Source organism: Salvelinus sp. IW2-2015, unplaced genomic scaffold (genome assembly GCF_002910315.2).
Source record: "Salvelinus sp. IW2-2015 unplaced genomic scaffold, ASM291031v2 Un_scaffold2315, whole genome shotgun sequence".
Taxonomy (NCBI): domain Eukaryota; kingdom Metazoa; phylum Chordata; class Actinopteri; order Salmoniformes; family Salmonidae; genus Salvelinus; species Salvelinus sp. IW2-2015.
Window position 1 is genome coordinate 84,804 of NW_019943641.1, and position 25,226 is coordinate 110,029.

At 42.3% G+C, this 25,226-nt stretch overlaps 1 protein-coding gene across 1 annotated transcript; it reads left to right on the top strand.

Annotated features, from left to right (window-relative positions):
* The first annotated feature begins 620 nt into the window (after nucleotides 1-620).
* LOC112073603 (very-long-chain enoyl-CoA reductase) lies at nucleotides 621-25,226 on the top strand. Its single transcript, XM_070440215.1, is given in 14 exon segments — nucleotides 621-855; nucleotides 1,201-1,252; nucleotides 2,261-2,305; nucleotides 11,925-12,028; nucleotides 14,167-14,215; nucleotides 14,218-14,279; nucleotides 15,254-15,406; nucleotides 16,987-17,040; nucleotides 17,903-17,926; nucleotides 18,018-18,068; nucleotides 19,108-19,165; nucleotides 19,380-19,468; nucleotides 23,022-23,067; nucleotides 23,983-25,226. Coding segments are annotated over 14 exon segments (1,071 nt in total). The 5' UTR covers nucleotides 621-699; the 3' UTR covers nucleotides 24,111-25,226.

Consider the following 25,226-nt stretch of genomic DNA (forward strand, 5'->3'; position numbering starts at 1 on the left):
TAGCCAGGGACATGCTACTACTGTAGCACCATGCTGTTAGCCAGGGACATGCTACTACTGTAGCACCATGCTGTTAGCCAGGGACATGCTACTACACTAGCATCCCAAATGGCAGCCTATCCCCTATGGGCCCTCATCAAAAGTAGTGCACCCTATCCCCTATGGGCCCTCATCAAAAGTAGTGCACCCTATCCCCTATGGGCCCTCATCAAAAGTAGTGCACTTTCTAAGGGATCGGGTGCCATTTTGTGACTCGGCCCTGATGTCACCGTGTCAGAATGTAGCAACGGGGACGCTAGGACGTTCTATCAGATGCCATATCATGTTTAGACTAGTCAGATGGGTTGGAGATGTGTTCATGGGTCTAACATATATGCAAACAACTGATGGTGAAGGCCACAGGATATGGGAAATGCTGCAGATCATTGGCATCAGGAAAAAGTAGTCTAACATCAGATCCCCCCCTCTCATGTTGCTCAAACCTATTTCTCACTTAGATAATTATTAGGGTCATACACACACACACACACACACACACACACACACACACACACGTGCACGCACGTACAGACACACAAACACACCACAGGGTTAGTCATCTTAACCCCCTTGTCACACAGCAACTAGGGCCTGACAGTCACACACCACAGGGCAGATAGGGCCTCAAAACCACACACCTGGAAGGTACGCAGTAGAAACATGGATTTAAAAAGCCTATTCGTGGTAGCCCAGTTTATAAAGGCAAGATGTGCCCATGGCATGATGGCAGGAACAGCCAAAAAGGATAAGAATTATATTTTCTATGAGGTGGAGATTCAGGATTCCAAGAAGTTGAAGCTTTGCTACTTGGACAAGGTAAGTAAAAAATATAACAACTTCCCTAGTTTCATTTCATTAGCTGCTAAAGTAAGAACTTCTACTGTAATCACCTGTTTGGGACAGTAGTATCTGTACCAGACATTTCCCTTATGTCATCACAAGCTGTATTCTGTTATGAGGCAACCTACGGTACTGATTTAGGGCTCTATTTAATCTGGGAATGAAGTCTGCTACATTTCATTCATGCAGTGAAGCTGAACTTCCCGGATGAGGATTCAATAGAGCCCTTCATTTTGTGAAACTGAGGTTTTGGGACAGTAGATACTTTATGTCAACTTGTTTATGTTTATGTTTATGTGTAATAGCTGTGTATTCTGTCAGGTGGAACCTAATGCCACTATTGGAGAGATCAAGTGTCTATTATATAAGATATGTGAGTACCCTCTGTCTAATCTCTGTCTCTGTCGTGTCTCTGCCCTGTCTCTGTCCAATCTCTGTCTCTGTCGTGTCTCTGCCCGGTCTCTGCCCTGTCTCTGTCCAGTCTCTGTCCGGTCTCTGCCCGGTCTCTGCCCGGTCTCTGCCCTGTCTCTGCCCTGTCTCTGTCGTGTCTCTGTCATGTCTCTGCCCTGTCTCTGTCCGGTCTCTGCCCGGTCTCTGCCCGGTCTTTGTCCTGTATTGGTCATGTCTTTGCCCTGTCTGTTCTGTCTCTGCACTGTCTCTGCCCAGTCTCTTTCCTGTCTACGCCCTGTCTCTGTCCGGTCCTGTCTCTGCCCGGTCTCTGCCTGGTCTCTGCCCAGTCTCTGTCTTGTCTCGGTCCTATCCTGTCTCTGTCTTGTCTCTGTATGGTATCTGCCCGGTCTCTGCCCTGTCTCCGTCCTGTCTCTGCCCTGTATCTGCCCTGTCTCTGTCCGGTATCTGTCTCTCTGCTGTCTCTGTCCTGTCTCTCTCTGTCTTGTCTCTCCTGTCTCTGCCCTGTCTCTGTCCTGTATCTGTCTCTCTGCTGTCTCTCTCTGTCTTGTCTCTGGCCTGTCTCTCCTGTCTCTGCTCTGTCTCTGTCCTGTATCTGTCTCTCTGCTGTCTCTGTCCTGTCTCTCTCTGTCTTGTCTCTGGCCTGTCTCCGCCCTGTCTCTGTCCTGTCTTGGCCCAATCTCTGTCTTATATCTGTCCTGTCTCTGTCTTGTTTCTGTCTGTTATAGCAGGTGTGTTACACTCACTATTCCAGCGGATGGCATGAAATATCTTGTTGTATTTCGTCTTTAGCAGTTGGCGATAGATAGATTTCAGGAAATACACTAACATTCAAACTCCGAACTTCAAATTACTTCCTGAATTGACCCCAACCCAACAATGATGTGTTAATAATGTTTCTGAATTGACCCCAACCCTAAGGATCTGTTAATAATGTTTCTGAAGTGACTAAAGTCATTTGTGATGGTTACAGATCCCAAATGGTACCCAGCCAGACAGGCTTTGTCACTTCACCCAGGTACGTCCTCCTCTGAATCCTTAAGCCTTCATCACTGACATACACATTGACATATACAGTGACAGGAGGAAGATTTTAGAAATACAACCGTATATGAAAATCTAACAGTATCAACATTGTCACACGTTTCAACACTAAAAGTAACCTGCAGCTCAACAGTGTACAGTTTGTTTGTCGTCACGTGAATGTTTTCCCATTGGGATGCCTAGCCTGTGCCCAGGGCTGTTGCGGTGACCGTATTACCGCCACACCGACGGTCACGAGTCATGAAAGCAGTCAAATTCCACGTGACATTTTAGTCACGGTAATTTGGCTTCTCCAAGCTCTGATGCTGCTGCTGGTCATTAGTAACCTACCAAACGTGCTAACCGCCTGGTACTCAGCACTCTATTGTCCCTCTAATCACTCTGACATCAATGCAAATGTATTCAAAAATATAATCAAACACTTCATGAGAGCCCACGAGCTCATGTTGAGCAATATTTCTATAGGGTATGAACAATTGCATGAGATAACAGAGTGATGGCCTCTATTAAAAAGAGGAGGATCCCATCAGCTTTCTATAGGCTAGGCCTGCTATATGTATTTCGCAAAWGTCCTAATATTAAGCACATTGCTTCTCTTTACAAAAGTAGTACAGCCTACCTGGCTGGCAGGAAAATGACCCCTGGGAAAAATGGTCCTCATTCTCTAATTAAGTGCATTGATGACATGTATTTTTTACCCTGCCCCTGGTGCATGATAAAGGTCCTTTCTAAATCTAAACAAATTTCACACATAAACTCAGCAACAACAAAAAAAACGTCCTCTCCCTGTCAACTGTGTTAATTTTCAGCAAACTTAACATGTGTAAATATTTGTATGAACATAACAAGATTCAACAACTGAGACATAAACTAACAAATTCCACAGACATAACGTGACTAAGAGATGTGACTAACAGAAATTAAATATTGTGTCCCTGAACAAATGGGGGTCAAAATCAAAAGTAACAGTCAGTATCTGGTGTGGCCACCAGCTGCATTAAGTACTGCAGTGCATCTCCTCCTCATGGACTGCACCAGATTTGCTAGTTCTTGCTGTGAGATGTTACCCCACTCTTCCACAAGGCACCTGCAAGTTCCCGGACATTTCTGGGGGGAATGGCCCTAGCCCTCACCTCCAATCCAACAGGTCCCAGACGTGCTCAATGGGATTGAGATCCGGGCTCTTCGCTGGCCATGGCAAACACTGACATTCCTGTCTTGCAGGAAATAACACACAGAACGAGCAATATGGATGGTGGCATTGTCATGCTGGAGGGTCATGTCAGGATGAGCCTGCAGGAAGGGTACCACATGAGGGAGGAGGATGTCTTCCCTGTGATGCACAGCGTTGAGATTGCCTGCAATGACAACAAGCTCAGTCCGATGATGCTGTGACACACCGCCCCAGACCATGACAGACCCTCCCCTCCAAACCGATCCCGCTCCAGAGTAGAGGGCTCCGCAGTGGGATGTAACGCTCATTCCTTCGACGATAAACGCGAATCCGACCATCACCCCTGGTGAGACAAAACCGCGACTCGTCAGTGAAGAGATCCCAGCCCCCGTCCCCGCAGGAGGCCTTTTTGCGTTCTGCTAGGCCGTCATTGTAAATCAGAATTTGTTCTTAACTGGCATGCCTCGTTAAATAAAGGATTAAAATATATATATATATATATATAATATAAAGACTCCGCTATGCAAGTAACCATTTCAATAGAATGTCTAATATTATTTAGTCTACGGTACCAGTCAAAAGTTTCAGAACACCTACTCATTCTAGGGTTTTTCTTTATTTTTTTTGGATTTTCTACATTACAATAATAGTGAAGACATCAAAACTATGAAATAACACAGGAAATCATGTAGTAACCCCAAAAAGTGTTTAAACAAAATATATTTTACATTTGAGATTCTTCAAAATAGCCACCCTTTGCCTTAATGACAGCTTTGCACACAAACAATTCCAAATGACACATATAGGAGTTCCTATTTATTAGTTACCCTCTCAACACATATGTGTACTCCTTTTTATTTTATTCATATTTGTTCAATTGTATTCTTCATACTATAACATAATATAAAATAATGCCACAGAATTCTCAGCAAATCTTGTCTGCTAAATGAACTAGTGTGGAGCCCACAGCCAGATCAGGACATAACATAAAGACAACTCAGAGTATGTTATTCTGTTCTTCTGAAGTAGACTACATTTTCTTCACATCATGTTTCTTTAGACTTGTCTAAAATAAATAATGGATTTATTGTGAAGGTGTAGGCTATATTACATGGATTTATTAGACTTTTTAAAAATATTAGATTCTGGTCTGTATCAGTGGCTTGTAGGCTTTGTGTGTGGAAGCCATAGACGCTAAATGTGTTTACGTTAATTAACGGTCAATTACCGTGAGAGCGACAGTTATCACCGGCTCATGAATGTTTGTGACTCTGCCCTAATCTGTGACCACATTCTTTTTGTCACATGACCTCTCATATGACGGACTGGAAGAATAGTGTAACCTGATGATGTTTTGACACACCCGAAGAGCCTGGACAGCTGAGAGCTGAACTTTCTCTGACCTAACAGTAGTTCTTGTAAGGTTCTGTGCCAAAGCACTAGCTGGCCAACGGCAGGTCACAGAGGGATGTAGCTATGAGATATGAAGATTGTATGTGTGTGTGTGTGCATACATTCTGTCCATCTGATACTCAGCCAGGCTAAATCAAACACGATGTTGAAAGAAAACAAGTACTATTTTGAACCCAGGTCTCTCAGAGGCGCATAGCTTTGATAGATAGGTAACAGCCACGGAAAGTCAAGCCTGACTACATTTTTAGTCATTTAAAACAGGCTTTTAACCAAAGCGTAGGGTCGTGCCTTTGTTCAAGAGCACATTGCCAGATTTTTCCACCTAGTTGGTTCAGGGAGTCAAACCAGAACCTTTCAGTTACTGCCACAACACACGTAACCAGTAGGCTACTGCCACCACCAATCTGGGGAGGTTTTTAACCGCTGTCGGTTAACACTCTTGGTGTGTGTGTGTGTGTGTGTGTGTGTGTGTGTGTGTGTGTGTGTGTGTGTGTGTGTGTGTGTGTGTGGTGTGTGTGTGTTGTGTGTTGTGTGGTGTGTGTGTGTGTGTGTGTGTGTGTGTGTGTGTTGTACGTGCGTGTGTGTGTGTATAGCGTGCGTGTGTACGTGCGTGCGTGTGTGCACAGGAACATCTATGTGTTTATGTCTATGCGTTTAAATCAAAGACATTAAAACCACATGGAGTTGTCAGTATGTTGGCAGCAGCACTCAATGTTAGTGGTGGCTGTTTAACAGTATGATGGCCTTGAGATAGAAGCTGTTTTTCAGTCTCTCGGTCCTGCTTTGATGCACCTGTACTGACCTCGCCTTCTGGATGATAGCGGGGTGAACAGGCAGTGGCTCGGGTGGTTCTTGTCCTTGATGATCTTTGGCCTTCCTGTGACATCGGGTGGTGTAGGTGTCCTGGAGGGCAGGTAGTTTGCCCCGGTGATGCGTTGTGCAGATCTCACTACCCTCTGGAGAGCCTTCGGTTTTTGGGCGGAGCAGTTGCCGTACCAGGCGGTGATACAGCCGACAGGATGCTCTCGATTGTGCATCTGTAGAAGTTTTTGTGAGTGTTTTAGGTGACAAGCCAAATTTCTTCAGCTCTGCGGTTGAAGAGGCGCTGCTGCGCCTTCTTCACAACGCTGTCTGTGTGGGTGGACCAATTCAGTTTGGTCCGTGATGTGTACCCGAGGAACTTAAAACTTCTAACCTCTCCACTACTGTCTCGTCGATGTGGATAGGAGGGTGCTCCTCTGCTGTTTCCTGAAGTCCACAATCATCTTCTTTGTTTTGTTGACGTTGAGTGTAAGGTTATTTCCGGACCACCACACTCCGAGGGCCCTCACCTCCTCCCTGTAGGCCGTCTCGTCGTTGTTGGTAATCAAGCTTACCACTGTAGTGTCGTCCGCAACTTGATGATTGAGTTGGAGGCGTGCATGGCTACGCAGTCGTGGGTGAAGAGGGAGTACAGGAGAGGGCTCAGAACGCACCCTTGTGGGGTCCAGTGTTGAGGATAAGCGGGGTGGAGATGTTTGTTACCTACCTTCACCACCTGAGGGGGCCCGTCAGGAAGTCAGTACCCAGTTGCACAGGGCGGGGTCGAGACCCAGGGTCTCGAGCGTGATGATGAGTTTGGAGGGTACTATGGTGGTAAATGCTGAGCTGTAGTCGATGAACAGCATTCTCACATAGGTATTCTTTGTCCAGATGTGTTAGGGCAGTGTGCAGTGTGGTTGCGATTGCGTCGTCTGTGGACCTATTGAGGCGGTTAGCAAATTGAGTGGGTCTAGGGTGTCAGGTAGGGTGGAGGTGATATGGTCCTTGACTAGTCTCTAAAGCACTTCATGATGACGGAAGTGAGTGCTACGGGGCGGTAGTCGTTTAGCTCATCTACCTTAACTTTCTTGGGAACAGGAACACTGGTGGCCCTCTTGAAGCATGTGGGAACAGCAGACTGAGATAAGGATTGATTGATATTGTCCGTAAACACACAGCCAGCTGGTCTGCGGCATGCTCTGAGGACGTGGCTGGTGATGCGTCTGGGCTTCAGCTTGCGTGGGTTAACATATTTAAATGTTTTGGTAGCGGGCCGTGTCAGTGGCACTGTATTGTCCTCAAAGCGAGCAAAGAAGTTATTTAGTCTGTCTGGGAGCAAGACATCCTGGTCCGCGATGGGGCTGGTTTTCTTTTTGTAATCCGTGATTGACTGTAGACCCTGCCACATACCTCTTGTGTCTGAGCCGTTGAATTGCAACTCTACTTTGTGTCTATACTGAAGCTTAGCTTGTTTTGATTGCTTGTGGAGGGAATAGCTACACTGTTTGTATTCGGTCATGTTTCGGTCACCTTGCCCTGGTTAAAAGCAGTGGTTTCGAGCTTTCAGTTTCGCGCGAATGCTGCCATCATATCCACGGTTTCTGGTTTGGGAAATGTTTTAATCGTTGCTGTGGGTACGACATCGCCGATGCACTTTCTAATGAACTCGCTCACCGAATCAGCGTATTCGTCAATGTTGTTGTTGGTCGCAATGCAGAACATATCCCAATCCACGTGATCGAAGCAGTCTTGAAGCGTGGAATCAGATTGGTCGGACCAGCGTTGAACAGACCTGAGCGCGGGAGCTTCTTGTTTAAGTTTCTGTCTGTAGGCTGGAAGCAACAAAATGGAGTCGTGGTCAGCTTTTCCGAAAGGAGGGCGGGGGAGGGCCTTATATGCGTCGCGGAAGTTAGAATAACAATGATCCAGGGTTTTACCAGCCCGGGTTGCGCAATCGATATGCTGATAGAATTTAGGGAGTCTTGTTTTCAGATTAGGGGGGGACACATACGGCTGTGATTATAATCGAAGAGAATTCCCTTGGTAGATAATGCAGTCGACATTTGATTGTGAGGAATTCTAAGTCAGGTGAACAGAATGACTTGAGTTCCTGTATGTTGTTATGATCACACCACGTCTCGTTAATCATAAGGCATACACCCCGCCCTCCTTCTTACCAGAAAGATGCTTGTTTCTGTCCGCGCGATGCGTGAAGAAACCAGCTGGCTGCACTGACTCTGATAGCGTCTCTCGAGTGAGTCATGTTTCCGTGAAGCAAAGAACGTTACAGTCTCTGATGTCTCTCTGGAAGGCAACCCTTGCTCGGATTTCATCAACCTTGTTGTCAAGAGACTGGACATTGGCGAGTAGTATGCTAGGGAGTGGWGCGCGATGTGCCCGTCTCCGGAGCCTGACCAGAAGACCGCTTTGTTTGCCCCTTTTACAGCGACTGGGATCCGCCGGCTGGGATCAGATCCATTGTATTGGGTGGAAGGCAGAACACAGGATCCGCTTCGGGAAAGTCATATTCCTGGTTGTAACGATGGTGAGTTGACGTTGCTCTTATATTCAGTAGTTCCTCCCGACTGTATGTAATGAAACCTGAAGCCTAATGAAGATTACCTGGGGTACCAATGTAAGAAATAACACGTAAAAAAACAAAATACTGCATAGTTTCCTAGGAACGCGAAGCGAGGTGGCCATCTCTGTCGGCGCCGGAAGTGCGTACGGACGTTAGGATTTGTTAGGCTGGTGATGGCTCACATCAACACCATCATCCCCGAAACCCTAGACCCACTCCAATTCGCTAACCGCCGCCCCAACAGATTCACAGAGGACGCACTGCCCTTTCCCACCTAGACAAAAGGAACACCTATGTGAYAATGCTGTTCATTGACTACAGGGAGGAGGTCAGAGACCTGGCAGTGTGGTGCCAGGACAACAACCTCTCCCTCAACGTGAGCAAGACCAAGGAGATGATTGTGGACTACAAGAAAAGGAGGGCCAAACAAGCCCCCATCCACATCGACAGGCCTGTAGTGGAGCGGGTTGAGAGTTTCAAGTTCCTTGGTGTCCACATCGCCAACAAACTATCATGGTCCAAACACACCAAGACAGTCGTGAAGAGGGCACAACAACACCTTTTCCCCCTCAGGAGACTGAAAATATTTGGCAAATATACAGCTGCACCATCGAGAGCATCCTGACCGGTTGCATCACCGCCTGGTATGGCAACTGCTCGGCATCCGACCGTAAGGCGCTACAGAGGTCTAGTGTGTACGGCCCAATACATCACTGGGGCCAAGCTTCCTGCCATCCAGGACCTCTATACCAGGCGGTGTCAGAGTAAGGCATAAAAGAATTGTCAAAAACTCCAGTCACCCAAGTCATAGACTGTTCTCTCTGCTACCGCACGGCAAGCGTTACCATAGCTTTTATCATAAAGGTGCTTTTTTACGGTGAAAATTATCGTCCCCAAACTTGAAACTCACGTGCTGCATATGTATGCAAGGCTCTACACCCGTTGTAAAGCGGATTAATATACTTCATTTTAAGAAGTTATTTGGCCACTTTAGTTGTGATACAAACCTTATCAAAACATATAGGCCTATGAGCTATATGTGCAATTATGATTTGAAAAAGTTGCCAAAAAAAGGCATGCGCAGTTTCGTGTCTTACTGCACACAAGCAATAATACTGTATATCATTCACAAATTTGGGCTCCCGAGTGGCGCAGCGGCCTAAGGCACTGCATCTCAGCGCTAGAGGCATCGCTACAGACCCTGGTTTGATCCTGGGCTGTATCACAACCGGGCCGCGTTCCATAGGGTGACACACATTTGGCCCAGCGTTGTTAGGGTTTGGCCGGGGTAGGCGGTGATTGTAAATAAGAATTTGTTCTTTAACTGACTTGCCTAGTAAAATAAAGGTTAAATTAAAATTAATAATAAAAAATACAAAGTGATAATACTGTCACCTATCTCACTATTATTGTTTTAATCTTGTCTTTACTAAATAATATACATGCGAAATTTGTTTGATTTAAAATTGACCATTGTCATTCACCTGTCCAGAAACAGGGGCAGGGGAAAAAAGTAATCTATGCACTTAACTAGCGAATGGAGGATGCTTTTGCCACGGGTCATTTTCATGCCAGGTAGGCTATACTCCTCTTGTAAAGAGAAGGAATGTGTTTAATATTAGGGAAATTGAGAAATAAATATAGTAGGCCTAGCCTATATAAAGCTGATYGGATCCTCCTATTTTTATTAGAGGCCATCACTCTGTTTTCTCACCCAATTGCATAGCTTATAGAAATGTTGCGGAACATGAGCTCATGAAGTGTTTGATTCAGTTTTTTTTTACACATTTGCATTGATTGTCAAAGTGATTAGAGAGACAATAGAGTGCTGAGTACCAGGCAGTTAACACGTTTGGTAGGCTACTAACGACCATCAGCAGCATCAGAGCTTGGATAAGCCTAATTACCATGAATCATTTAATTTATCTCCACCCGGCACAGCCAGAAGAGGACTGGCCACCCCTCATAGCCTGGTTCCTCTCTAGGTTTCTTCCTAGGTTTTGGCCTTTCTATACAAATACATTTGATTTGAATAAATAGTCACATGGAATTTGACTGCCAACATGACTCGTGACCACCAGTGTGGCGGTAACATGGTCACCGTAACAACCCTAGGCATAAGCAGCACAAGTCCACGGCTCCATCCTGCCTGGTGTCAACGGTACAGGCTGGTGACGGTGGCGTGTACTGGTGTGGGGAATGTTTTCCTGGCACACTTTACAGTAGGTCCCTTGATACCAATTGAGCAATGATTGAATGCCATTCCCCGAAGAATTAAGGCTGTTCTGGAGGCAAAAGGTCCGACCCGGTACTAGATGGGTGTACCTAAAAAACTGGCCACTAAGTGTGTGACATATATGGACATAGTTAAGTAATACATGTATTTAGATATATTACATTTTTAAATTAGTACTTATGTATTTGAAATATATATGTCAATATATTAGGGTGTAGTTAGAACCTTCGTTTAATCTCAGAGCTGTTTCCCCAAAACCATCATTATTAATTAACGTTGCACTTGAAAACGGTTTGTAATCTGACACCTGTCCCAGACCACGGGTAGAAAAAACTACTCAAAGTGTGTCGTTAATATTAGAATCACATGGTTTTATCCCTCCCTCTGTTGACCACCGATAACAAAGTTGACTACAGATACAAAGTTGCCAATGTCTTCGCAATTGATAGAAATAATCAAAGTATAAAACACGGTGCTTAGGCCAATTTCAATCATATTGAAATACATTTTATGTTCAATCAATTGAGTTATATTTTGCTACTTGTAGGCTCCTTCAGTCATATGTCTTAACATATTTGATGATGTGTAGCCTAACAGGCGCGCAATGTGCCAATGTGCCATTTGTATTGGGTAGGCTAAGCGAATAAACCGCCTCAACATTTGCAACCGGTAGGAAATAATATCCCTCTACATGCTGATCAGTCATCAGTTTTGTAAATTAAATATAATGTCTAGGTAATATTTGAATGGATAAAGCTGATCCGAGAGCAGCGCTCCGTTTCTTTCGTTCCCGTCAGTATTGACACATGCATTTATCGTCCGTTCTCTCTGCGTGGTGTTTTGGGAAACTCGTGTTAAATCTTTGGCGGTTGTAGGAAAGACGCATCGTTAAATCACTGAGGTAAGTGTAACATTAGTTCCCCAAAACATCACGCAGACAGAGAGAACGGATGCGAAGTGCATCGTCTTTCCTTTCGTGTTTTAACGATGCATTTGACCTAAATTCCATCGGAATTGGGAAACCAGGCTCAGGGATTTTGGCACCGCTAGGTTGCTATGCAGTAGTCGACCAGCATAGTTTATGACTTCACTGCTCCAGACTGGACACTGTGCTGGCCTGGTTTGAATGTCCTAATGTCTTCACTGTCTATTCAGAACATCAACACGATTCACCACTATCCCTTATGTATACATCTCTTAGAATAAACAGTTAGGGCCCGTTTCCCAGACACTAAGCCTAGTCCTGGACTGAAAAGCTCAATGGAGATTCTCTGTTGAAAGTACTTTTTAGTACAGGATTATGTTTTAATCTGTGACCAGGAAACGACTGTTAAATAAATAATCTTGTTATACAGAACTGTAACCATGACAACACTACATTTTGTCAGATGGGGAGTCCCTGAAGGATGATGAAGTATTGGAGAATCTACCGGTGGGAACCACGGTAACAATGTTCTTCCACGACCTGGGACCGCAGCTGGGGTGGACCATGGTGAGACCACGAGGTTTCTGGGATATTGGACACGGTGTTGTTCCCCACTGTACTGTTTTTTGGGGGAACAGCAAACAGTGAGCGGACATATTGCCTATCAGTGTCCCATGTCTTGTCCTGTACAGGTATTTCTGGTCGGTGCAATGTGGCCTCTCTTCTCCTGTACAGTGTATCTGTCCTCTCTTCTCCTGTACAGGTGTATCTGTCCTCTCTTCTCCTGTACAGGTGTATTGCTCTCTTTCTCCTGACAGGTGTTCTGTCTCTCTTCTCCTGTACAGGTGTATCTGTCCTCTCTTCTCCTGTACAGGTGTATCTGTCCTCTCTTCTCCCTGTACAGGTGTATCTGTCCTCTCTTCTCCTGTCATGTGTATCTGTCGCTCTCTTTCTCCTTGTACAGGTTATTCGTCCTCTCTTCTCCTGTACAGGTGTATCTGTCCTCTCTTCTCCTGTACAGGTGTATCTGTCCTCTCTTCTCCTGTACGGTGTATCTGTCCTCTCTTCTCCTGTACAGGTGTATCTGTCCTCTCTTCTCCTGTACAGGTGTATCTGCCTCTCTTCTCCTGTACAGGTGTATCTGACCTCTCTTCTCCTGTACAGGTGTATCTGACCTCTCTTCTTCCTGTACAGGTGTATCTGTCCTCTCTTCTCCTGTACAGGTGTATCTGACCTCTCTTCTCCTGTACAGGTGTATCTGTCCTCTCTTCTCCTGTACAGGTGTATCTGTCTCTCTCTCCTGTACAGGTGTATCTGACCTCTCTTCTCCTGTACAGGTGTATCTGTCCTCTCTTCTCCTGTACAGGTGTATCTGTCCTCTCTTCTCCTGTACAGGTGTATCTGTCCTCTCTTCTCCTGTACAGGTGTATCTGTCCTCTCTTCCGTACAGGTGTATCTGACCTCTCTTCTCCTGTACAGGTTATCTGTCCTCTCTTCTCCTGTACAGGTGTATCTGACCTCTCTTCTCCTGTACAGGTGTATCTGTTCTCTCTTCTCCTGTACAGGTGTATCTGTCCTCTCTTCTCCTGTACAGGTGTTTCTGACCTCTCTTCCCTGTACAGGTGTATCTGTCTCTCTTTCTCCTGTACAGGTGTATCTGACCTCTCTTCTCCTGTACAGGTGTATCTGACCTCTCTTCTCCCTGTACAGGTGTATCTGACCTCTCTTCTCCTGTACAGGTGTATCTGTCCTCTCTTCTCCTGTACAGGTGTATCTGACCTCTCTCTCTCCTGTACAGGTGTATCTGTCTCTCTTCTCCTGTACAGGTGTATCTGTCCTCTCTTTCTCCTGTACAGGTGTATCTGACCTCTCTTCTCTGACAGGTGTATCTTCCTCTCTTCTCCTGTACAGGTGTATCTGTCCCTCTCTTCTCCTGTACAGGTGTATCTGTCCTCTCTTCTCCTGTACAGGTGTATCTGACTCTTTCTCCTGTACAGGTGTATCTGTCCTCTCTTCTCCTGTACAGGTGTATCTGTCCTCTCTTCTCCTGCTACAGGTGTATCTGTCCTCTCTCTCCTGTACAGGTGTATCTTGACCTCTCTTCTCCTGTACAGGTGTATCTGTCCTCTCTTCTCCTGTACAGGTGTATCTGACCTCTCTTTCTCCTGTACAGGTGTATCTCCTCTCTTCTCCTGTCAGGTATCTGCCTCTCTTCTCCTGTACAGGTGTATCTGTTCTCTCTTCTCCTGTACAGGTGTTCTGTACTGCCTCTCTTCTCTGTACAGGTGTTTCTGACCTCTCTTCTCCTGTACAGGTGTATCTGTCCTCTCTCTCCTGTACAGGTGTATCTGTCCTCTCTTCTCCTGTACAGGTGTATCTGTCCTCTCTTCTCCTGTACAAGGTGTTCTGGACTTCTCTCTCCTGTACAGGTGTATTTGTCCTCTCTTGTCCTTACAGGTATTTCTGGTGGAGTGCATGTGACCTCTCTTCTCCTGTACAGGTGTATCTGTCCTCTCTTCTCCTGTACAGGTGTATCTGACCTCTCTTCTCCTGTACAGGTGTATCTGTCCTCTCTTCTCCTGTACAGGTGTATTCTGACCTCTCTTCTCCTGTTACAGGTGTATCTGTCCTCTCTTCTCCTGTACAGGTGTATCTGTCCTCTCTTCTCCTGTACAGGTGTATCTGACCTCTCTTCTCCTGTACAGGTGTTTCTGTCAGAGTTTGGACCTCTCTTCATCTACCTTTTCTTCTTCCTCATCTCCTCAACGTCTACGAGCAGATCGATGACTATACCTCCAGTCCCTGCCTCAGTGGTCACGTACGTATATAGTAGCAAATTCCGAGGGTAGCCCCGACCGGTACAGCGGCTTCCTTCGGGAGAGTGTGTCCTCACGTTTCTCTATACCAAGTCGCTCACATGTACACTCTTCTCGATGGCCTCACAGGTGCCATCACACTTCTGACACCAATGTAGCTATATTTGGGGTAGCCCGACCGGGACTAGAACCCGGGTCCGCGACTGTCAACCCAACACCTTAGCTTTTATGCCAAGAGATCTTGAATCTCTTGACCAGGTCGCTAGGTATTGAGTTAAGTCGCTACAGTAGTCTAGAATGTCTGTGTCGTTGCTGTGGAAAGAGAACATGTTCTCAGTCAATTCACCTAGGGTCAATAAGGGTCAACTACGAAATAACGATAGCTACTCTGTCCTGTAGCCCTTCTCTACCCCCACTCTACCCCCTTACATGCTACCCCCCTCTCTACCCCCACTCTACCCCCACTCTACCCCCCCTCTACCCCCTCTACCCCCTCACACCCACTCTTACCCCACTCTACCCCCTCTCTACCCCCACTCTAAACCCCCCTTCCTCTCCCCCACTCTACCCCACTCTTGTCCTCTTACTACTACACTACTCTACCCCTGCATCTCTTTGTCCTCTTTACTACTACCACTACCTTCTCTACCCCCACTCTTGTGCTCTTTACTACCATACACTACCTTCTCACCCCCACTCTTTCCTCTTTACTACTCCACTACTCTCTACCCACTACCCCTTCTCTACCCCCACTCTCCCCACTCTTGTCCCTCTTCTACTACTGACCACTACCTTCTCTACCCCCACTCTTGTCCTCTTTACACTCTACACTACCTTCTCTACCCCCACTCTTGTCCTCTTTACTACTACCACTACCCACTCTACCCCCACTCTACACCTTCTCTACCCCCACTCTTTGTCCTCTTTACTACTACCACCTACCCACCTACCCCCCTCTCACCCCCACTCTACCCTTTCTCTACCCCCACTCTACCCCCACTCTTGTCCTCTCTGCTGCTGTAGGCTGGCGTGTGTGTGTCACTGTTTCCACTACTTCAGAAGGTTGTTGGAGACCATCTTCATCCACCGTTTCTCTGATGGCACCTTGCCGCTGCAAACCATCATGAGGGTAAGTTCCACSCTGGTGCATCGCCTGAAACATCTGGGAATTCACTAGTGTTCACGTGTAGCTGTTCAGATCGGTCAATGATCAAAGGTTAATTATAAGATCGTTTTCTCAGTGACTTACCTGCCTAAATAAAGGTTAAAACACTTGTGAATGTTCATCTCTTAAAAAACTGAGTTAAAACTTAGTCAGGCTAAATAATCTGATGGATAGATGCTGGCGTTGGGCATTTGTTATTAGGTGGTGATCTTCCCACCCTGTATTGAAACATCTGGTGTCTGGCCTCTGGTGTTGAGATGTCATGGGATGGAGGGATACTATGCTGTTATATTCTATACGATGCTATTCTATACTATTCTGTTATATACTATACTATACTATTATTTTATATTTTATACTATACTATTCTATAATATTCTATTCTATTCCATTATATACTATACTATTATATTATATTATATACTATACCATTATATACTATGCTATTACATTCCATACTATTCTATGATATACTATACTGTTCTATTATATACTATATTATTATATAATATAATATACGTTTCTATACGATACTATTTTATACTATTAGATTCTATACTATAATAGTATATACTATATTATACGTCACTGTTCTATTATGTACTATACTATTATATACTATTATATTATATACTATACTATTCTATTATATACTATACTGTTCTATTATATACTATAGTATTATATAATATACTATAATATTCTATACGATGCTATTCTATACTGTTATATTATATTTAATGTTATGCTATTATATACTGCACTATTATATAATACGCTATGATGTTCTAATATATACTAGTATATACTATTATATTCTATACTATACTATTCTATACAATACTATACTATTCTACACTATTCTATCATATACTATACTGTTATTTTATATACTATACTATACTATTATATTATATACTATACTATGCTATTATGTACTATACCATTATATACTATACCATTAAATACTATACTATTCTATTCTATTATATACCATACTAGTCTATACTATTCTATTCTTTACTATACTATTCTAGTATATACTATATTATTATATACCATACTGTTGTATGCTATACTGTACTATTCTAATATATACTATACTATAATATACTATTATATACCATACTAGTCTATACTATTCTACTCTTTACTATACTGTTATATACTATACTATTCTATACTATTCTATTATATACTATACTATTATGATACATAACTGGTTTACCATGCCTATCCATAGACTATTGCTATAATATACAATACTTTGCTATTTTCTATCATATACATTACCTAGAGTATTATATACTATAGCTATCTAAAGGCGCCTATAACTGTTATATACTATAATATACTATTATATCCTATTATATACAATGCTATTCTATACTATTCTATACCATTATTTTCTATTATATACTATACTATTATATACTATACTATTCTATACTATTCTATACCATTATTTTCTATTATGTACTATACTATTATATACTATACTATTCTATACTATACCATGATATACTATACTGTTCTACTCTCAGAGCTGCCTGTAACTCTGGGGGTTTTCTGCTTGGCTAGCCTACTACATCAACCACCCTCTCTGCATTATACTATTATATACTATACTATTATATGCTATACTATTATATACTATACTATTATATGCTATACTATTATATACTATACTATTATATACTATACTATTATATGCTATACTATTATATACTATACTATTATATGCTATACTATTATATACTATACTATTATATTATTTACCATTCTCTACTATACTATTCTATTATATACTATTCTATACCATACTATACCATTATATACAATACTATTCTATTCTATTCTATTATATATTATACTATTATTTTCTACTATGTACTATACTATACTATTCTATTATATACTATTCTATTCCATTATATACTATACCATTCTATTATATACTATACTATTATGTACTATACTATACTATACTATACTAGTATATACGATGCTATTCTATTATATGCTATACTATAATATGCAATACTGTTCTATTCTATTATATACTATACTATAGTATTACATACTATACTATTCTACTCTATACTGTTATATACTAAACTATTCTATTATATACCATACTAGTCTATACTATTATTTTCTATTATATACTATACTATTCTATACTATAATATACTATACTATTATATACTATGATATTGTATACTATACTATAATATACTATACTATTCTAGCTCTATACTGTTATTATACTAAACTATTCTATTATATACCATTACTAGTGCTATACTATTATTTTCTATTATATACTATACTCATTCTATACTATAAGTATACTATAACTTATTATATACTATGCTATTGTATACTAATACTGTTCTACTCTCAGACTGCCTGTACTACTGGGGGTTTTGCTGCTTGGCTAGCCTACTACATCAACCACCCCTCTACACTCCACCATGTGGAGTAGCACTCTCAACCAACACATGAATGGATGAACAACTCTCACTGTTGATAGATGATTCTGTTGCTTTAAGGAGCTGTATGTGTCTTACAGGCGTATGGGAATCTCCAAGTCTACTCTTTCGTTGGTGGTGTTTTATGGTACGTAGCGTAACGTTATATCTCTCAGCCTCGTTGTGTTTCATTGAGTTCAGAACAACGGAGGAAACATTCTTCGTCATCGTCTGTCTTCGGAAAATGGCTTCTTTCCCAAAAAGGTCCTTTCTCTCTCTTTTTAACCTTTCTGTCTTTCTCTCTCTCTCTCTCTCTCGTTCTCTCTCTCTCTGCTTTTCTGCTTTCTGGTCTGTCTATTTTCTTTTCTGTCTGTCTCTGTCTCTCTTTCTTTCTTTCTGTCCTGTGTGTCTTTCTTTCTCTCTCTTTCTTTCTGTCCTGTCTGTCTGTCTGTCTGTCCTGTCTGTCTCTGTCTGTCTGTCTCTGTCTGTCTGTCTCTGTCTGTCTGTCTGCTGTCTGTCGTCGTCTGGTCCTGGTCGTGTCCTCTTTCTTTCTCTCTTCTGTCTGTCTCTCTTTCTGTCTGTCTTCTTCTTTCTGTCTTTCTGTCTGTCTCTCTTTCTTCTTTCTGTCTGTCTCTCTTTCTTTCTGTCTGTCTCGTCTTTCTTTCTGTCTTTGTCTGTCTATTTTTTCTTTTCTGTTCTGTCTCTTTCTTCTGTCTGTCTGTGCTTCTCTTTCTTTTCTGTCTGTCTGTCTCTCTTTCTTTCTGTCTGTCTGTCTCTCTTTCTTTCTTTCTGTCTGTGGTGTCCTTTTCTTTCTCTTTCTTTCTGTCTGTCTGTCTGTCTGTCTGTCTGTTCTGTCTGTCTGTCTGTCTGTCCTGTCTGTTCTCTGTCTGTCTGTCTGTCTGTCTGTTCTGTCTGTCTGTCTGTCTGTCTCTGTCTGTCTCTGTCTGTCTGTCTGTCTGTCTGTCTCGTCTGTCTCTGTCTGTCTGGTCTGTCTGGTTGCTGTCTGCGTGTCTCGTCTGTCTATTTTTCTTTCTGTCTGTCTGTCTCTCTTTCTTTCTGTCTGTCTGTCTCTCTTTCTTTCTGTCTGTCTGTCTCTCTTTCTTTCTTTCTGTCTGTCTGTCTCTCTCTCTCTCTGTCGCTCTCTCTTTCTTTCTTTCTGTCTTTCTTTCTGTCTTTCTTTTGTACTCCCAGCTCTGTGAAGCTGGAAACTTCTCAATTCATTTGGCTCTCAATAACTTGGGCTGTAATGGTGAGTTGCTTTCCAGCATTTCTGAAGGTGTTGTATTAATGGCATATTCTAGAACAATGTCATAGCCAAGATAGGTAATAGGGAGCAAACTCCTCAAATATTTCTCACAAATTTGCTAGTTGAGTCAGCCACATCTGTGTGGTAGTTTGCCAGCTGAGAAGATATGTCCATGATGATACACACCTTCTCACAGTTGTGTCCTGCTGTCTACAAGGTCTGAGGCCCAAACGGATCCCTTACCCCACCAGGAACCCCTTCACGTGGCTCTTCTTCTTCGTGTCATGTCCCAACTACACCTATGAGGTGGGTCAAACTCATAGAGATAGACTCTGGTGCCCAATAGCTTGTTTTAGCCTAGGCAGCGCCATTGAGGACTTTCACAATTTTATAAGTAGTCAACTGGTTGGGACTTCATATGGGTTAAGGAAGGATCCCATAATTCCATGCAGGTCATCAGGAAGGATCATCCAATTAATTGTACTCGTTAGCAAACATTCCATAACTGCAGGTTGCAGCAAATCGCCAACCTTGACTTTATACCTGTTCAAACAACACCCTCTAGATGGCAGTATGCACCCTTTCAGTTTGTTTACCAACTCATAGAAGTAACAGAATAAGAAAATGGACTACTTCAAAAATGGAGATGGCCTCAATGGCCCGTGCTCTCAGAAGCTACTTTAATACAGTCTTGTATGTTTACATTTAAGTATGGGTGGCCCTAGCGGGAATCGAACCCACGACCCTTCGTGTTGCAAGCTCTGTGCTCTATTGACTTAGTCACACAGGACAGTCTAGACTTGAGTCGCTGACCATGGGGTCATATGCTTGTATGGTGTACACCTTCAATTAATATATATATATATAATATTTGTCTATGATACACAGTACCAGTCAAACGTTTAAACACACATACTCATTTCAGGGTTTTTCTTTATTTGTACTATTTTCTACATTGTAGTATAATAGTGAAGACATCAAAACTATGAAATAACACATGGAATCATGTAGTAACCAAAAATTATATATATATATTTTATATTTGAGATTCTTCAAAGTAGCCACCCTTTGCCTTGATGACAACATTGCACACTCTTGGCATTCTCTCAACCAGCTTCATGAGGAATGCTTTTTCCAACAGTATTGAAGGAGTTCCCACATATGCTGAGCACTTGTTGGCTGCATTTGCTTCACTCTGAGGGCCAATTAATCTCAAACCATCGCAATTGGGTTGAGGTCAGGTGATTATGGAGGCCAGGTCATCTGATTTCAGCACTCCATCACTCTCCTTGTTAAAATAGCCCTTACACAGCCTGGAGGTGTGTTGGGTCATTGTCCTGTTGAAAAACAAATGATAGTCCCACTAAGCACAAACCAGATGGGATGGCGTATCACTGCAGAATGCTGTGGTAGCCATGCTCATTAAGTCTGTCTTGAATTCTAAATAAATCACTGACAGTGTCACCAGCAAAGCACCCCCACACCATCACACCTCCTCCTCCATGCTTCACGGTGGGAACCACACATACAGAGATCATCAGTTCACCTACTCTGCGTCTCACAAAGACACAGCGGTTGGAACCAAAAATCTCAAATTTGGACTGATCCGACCAAAGGACAGATTTCCACCGCTCTAATGTCCATTGCTCATGTTTCTTGGCCCAAGCAAGTCTCTTCTTATTATTGGTGTCCTTTAGTAGTGGTTTCTTTGCAGCAATTCGACCATGAAGGCCTGATTCACGCAGTCTCCTCTGAATAGTTGATGTTGAGATGTGTCTGATACTTGAACTCTGTGAAGCATTTATTTGGGCTGCAATTTCTGAGACTTGTAAAGTCTAATGAACTTATCCTCTGCAGCAGAGGTAAGTCTGGGTCTTCCTTTCTTGTGGCGGTCCTCATGAGAGACAGTTTCATCATAGCACTTGATGATGTATGCAAAAGTACTTTAAGAAACGTTTTTGAAATTTTCCGGATTGACTGACCTTCATGTCTTAAAGTAATGATGGACTGTCGTTTCTCTTTGCTTATTTGAGCTGTTCTTGTCATAATATGGACTTGGTCTTTTACCAAATAGGGCTATCTTCTGTATACCACCCAGGACAACTGATCAGCTCTAACACATTAAAACTTTTTAGGGATAGGGGGCAGAATTTTCACTTTGGATGAATTGCGTGCCCATAGTGAACTGCCTCCTACTCTGTCCCAGATGCTAATATATGCATATGCATTATTACTATTGGATAGAAAACACTCTGAAGTTTCTAAAGCTGTTTGAATGATGTCTGTGAGTATAACAGAACTCATATGGCAGGCAAAAACCTGAGAAAAAATCCAAACAGGAAGTGGGAATTCTGAGGCTGGTCGATTTTCAACTCATCGCCTATTGAAATCCCAGTGGGATATGGATCTGTTTGCACTTCCTACGGCTTCCACTAGATGTCAACAGTCTGTAGAACGTTGAATGAAGCTTCTACTGTGATGTTGAGCCGGATGGGAGCTGTTTGAGTCAGTGGTCTGGCAGAGAGCCAGGTCCTGGTCACGCGCATTCCATGATATCGACTTGCGTTCCATTACTTCTATAGACACAAAGGAATTCTCCGGTTGGAACGTTATTGAATATTTATGATAACAACATCCTAAAGATTGATTCTATACTTAGTTGGACAAGTTTATTCGAAGTTTATTTTAAGTTTTCGTCCGAAGTTCGCCTGGACCTGCACGAGCGTTTGGATATGTGTACTAAACGCGCTAACAAAAGTAGCTACTTGGACATAAATAATGGACATTATCGAACAAAACAACAATTTATTGTGGAACTAGTGCATTCTGATGAAGATCATCAAAGGTAAGGGAATATTTATAATGTAATTTTGTATTTCTGTTGACTCCAACATGGCGGAGAAATGTTGTTTCTATCTGAGCGCCGTCTCAGATTATTGCATGGTTTGCTTTTTCCGTAAAGTTTTTTGGAAATCTGACACAGCGGTTGCATTAAGAACAAGTGTATCTTTAATTCTATGTAAAACATGTATCTTTCATCAAAGTTTATGATGAGTATTTCTGTTATTTGATATGGCTCTCTGCAATTTCTCTGGATATTTTGGAGGCATTTCTGAACACGGCGCAAATGTAAACTGCGATTTTTTGATATAAATATGCACATTATCGAACAAAACATACATGTATTGTGTAACATGATGTCATATGAGTGTCATCTGATGAAGATCATCAAAGGTTAGTGATTCATTTTATCTCTATTTGTGCTTTTTGTGACTCCTATCTTTGGCTGGGAAAATGGCTGTGTGTTTTTTGGACTTGGCGGTGATCTAACATAATCATATGTTGTGTTTTCGCTGTAAAGCATTTTTTAAATCGGACAAGATYGGTAGATTAACAAGATGTTTATCTTTAATTTGCTGTATTGGACTTGTTAATGTGTGAAAGTTACATATTTCTGAAAAAATATTTTTCAATTTCCCGCGCTGCCTTTTCAGCGGAATGTTGTCGAGGGGTTCCGCTAGCYGAACGTGTGTCCTAGAAAGGTTATTAAGAAGGAAAGAAATTCCACAATGCATTCCAGGTGACTACCTCATGAAGCTGGTTGAGAGAATGCCAAGAGTGTGCAAAGCTGTCATCAAGGCAAAGAGTGGCTACTTTGAAGAATCTGAAATATAAAATATATTTTGATTTGTTTAACCCTTTTTTAGGTTTCTACATGATTCCAAATGTGTTATTTCATAGTTTTGATGTCTTCACTATTATTCTACAATGTAGGAAATAGTCAAAATAAAGAAAAACCCTTGAATGAGTAGGTGTGTCCAAACTTCTGACTAATACTGTATATGTTTTGATTCGTCAGGTGGGGACGTGGTTGAGTTTCTCCATCATGACACAGTGTGTTCCAGGTAAACCTACACATCTTTCACCGTCTCACGTGCACCGTACTGTACTTAGGTAGTAAATGTTAGAAGCTGCTTACATATTTACAAACACGTATTTCCATAATACTAAGGCTTAGCCCATCTGTTAACAGCCCATCTATCTACCTACCTCATCCCCATACTGTATTTATTTATTTATCTTGCTCCTTTGTATCCCAGTATCTCTACTTGCACATTCATCTTCTGCACGTCTATCACTCCAGTGTTTAATTGCTATATTGTAATTACTTCGCCACCATGGCCTATTTATTGCCTTAACTTACCTCATTTGCACTCACTGTATATAGACTTTTTGTTTTCTTTTGTTCTACTGTATTATTGACTGTATGTTTTGTTTATTCCATGTGTAACTCTGTGTTGTTGTACGTGTCGAATCGCTTTGCTTTATCTTGGCCAGGTCGCAGTTGCAAATGAGCACTTGTTCTCAACTAGCCTACCTGGTTAAATAAAGGTGAAATAAAGTACAATTCAATCAGATCGTTAACCGGTGATAGCCGACACCTGCACAGCTCGATGTTTTGACGCAAGGTATAACTGCGTTTGAGATGTCAAATCGGAGAAAAACTGCTCATCAAATCAAATCAAACTTTATTGGATGATGTGATCATTGTCACGAAGCCACGTCCGTCCCACTCACTTAAGAAGTTCAGAATGAGAAACTGTATAGAAATATAGCCACTGGTGGGAGAGATTGTCATACCAGTTATGTTGTACTCTGTTAATAAAGGCTATGCTTGTACACAGCCAGTTCTGCAGTCTTGATAAAGTGTGATACTAAAGAGACAATTCCATTCCTTTGTTCAGTTAGTCACCAATTTCGTGACTCTACTAACTAACTAACTAACTAACTAACTGTTGTGTCTCTCTCTCTTTCCACAGTGGCTCTGTTCACGTTGCTGGGCTTCATCCAGATGACCATCTGGGCACGGGGAAAACATACGATGTACACCAGAGAGTTTACAGACTACCCTGAGCTAAGATCAGCTATCATCCCTTTGTTCCTGTGAGCCAGCCAGGGTTGACAACAAGAGCCTAATCCTTAATTATACCCCTGTTCCCTATAAGGGTTGCAAATTCGGATTACTGTCACCAAATTCCCCAGTTTTTTCCAGAAATCGCAGTTGTAAATTCCATGGAATCAGAAGGGAATAAGCAAGGAAATCTGGAATCGTCCAATCATAACAAGCAGGAAATCTGGAATTGTCCAAACAGGATTTCTGGAACAACTGGGAATTTTGGGTAAATTATCAAAATTGTGCGCTTCCCTATACTTTTGGCCAGAGTCACATAGGCCTCTTGCCAAACGTAGTGTACTACATAGGGATTATAGGATGCTATTTTAGACAGACCCATTGCACACTCTACTACAGTTAGAGAAAGCAGTGTAGTGGACACTGTGGTAATAGTGCACCTGTATGGGATATGATGTGGATCTGGCCAAAAGAAGTGACACTATATAGGGAACAACAGATACCCAGGCAACAAGCCAGCTGTATATAAATGAACTTTGTGACAGCCTCTCAGTCAGAATAGGGTTACAAGGCCTCACTCAGGCCTGTGACTTAACGTCATTAACTCAACTCTACACTAAAAGTGTACATTTGTAGCAAGGTTATGGGTTTTACACAGATACTGGTTTAAAGTTAGGATGAATGTACTGCAAAGTGTGGGATGAATACAATAGATTGGTTTGATTCCATGTAGTCGTAGAGAATTGATCGTTTTTTTATTTTTTATTCACCATAATCATTGTTGCTGCACAGTTCATATGGGTGACAATGTGTATACTTTATAGTAGTGGTCTTGAACCTAGTGCACTTGAAGTCTAGTGCACTTGTTCCCCTGTTGAAGGACGAATGGCCCTGTTCAGTCAAAACAGATGTCAAGTAACCATAATATTTAACTTGTGTGATATTAATAGTATTTTATCTTATTTGTTTATGTTGTTAGTTACACAGTGGGACTGTTTTATTTTTTTCACAGTAACGTTGTGATATTAATTAACCCATTTGGATTTAACAGGGTCAGTGTTTTGCTGTTAAAGCATGGCATCAGTTGATACACACATATCTATTCTCATACATAATACTAGCTATGACAGGGATGGGCAGCTGGCAACAGAG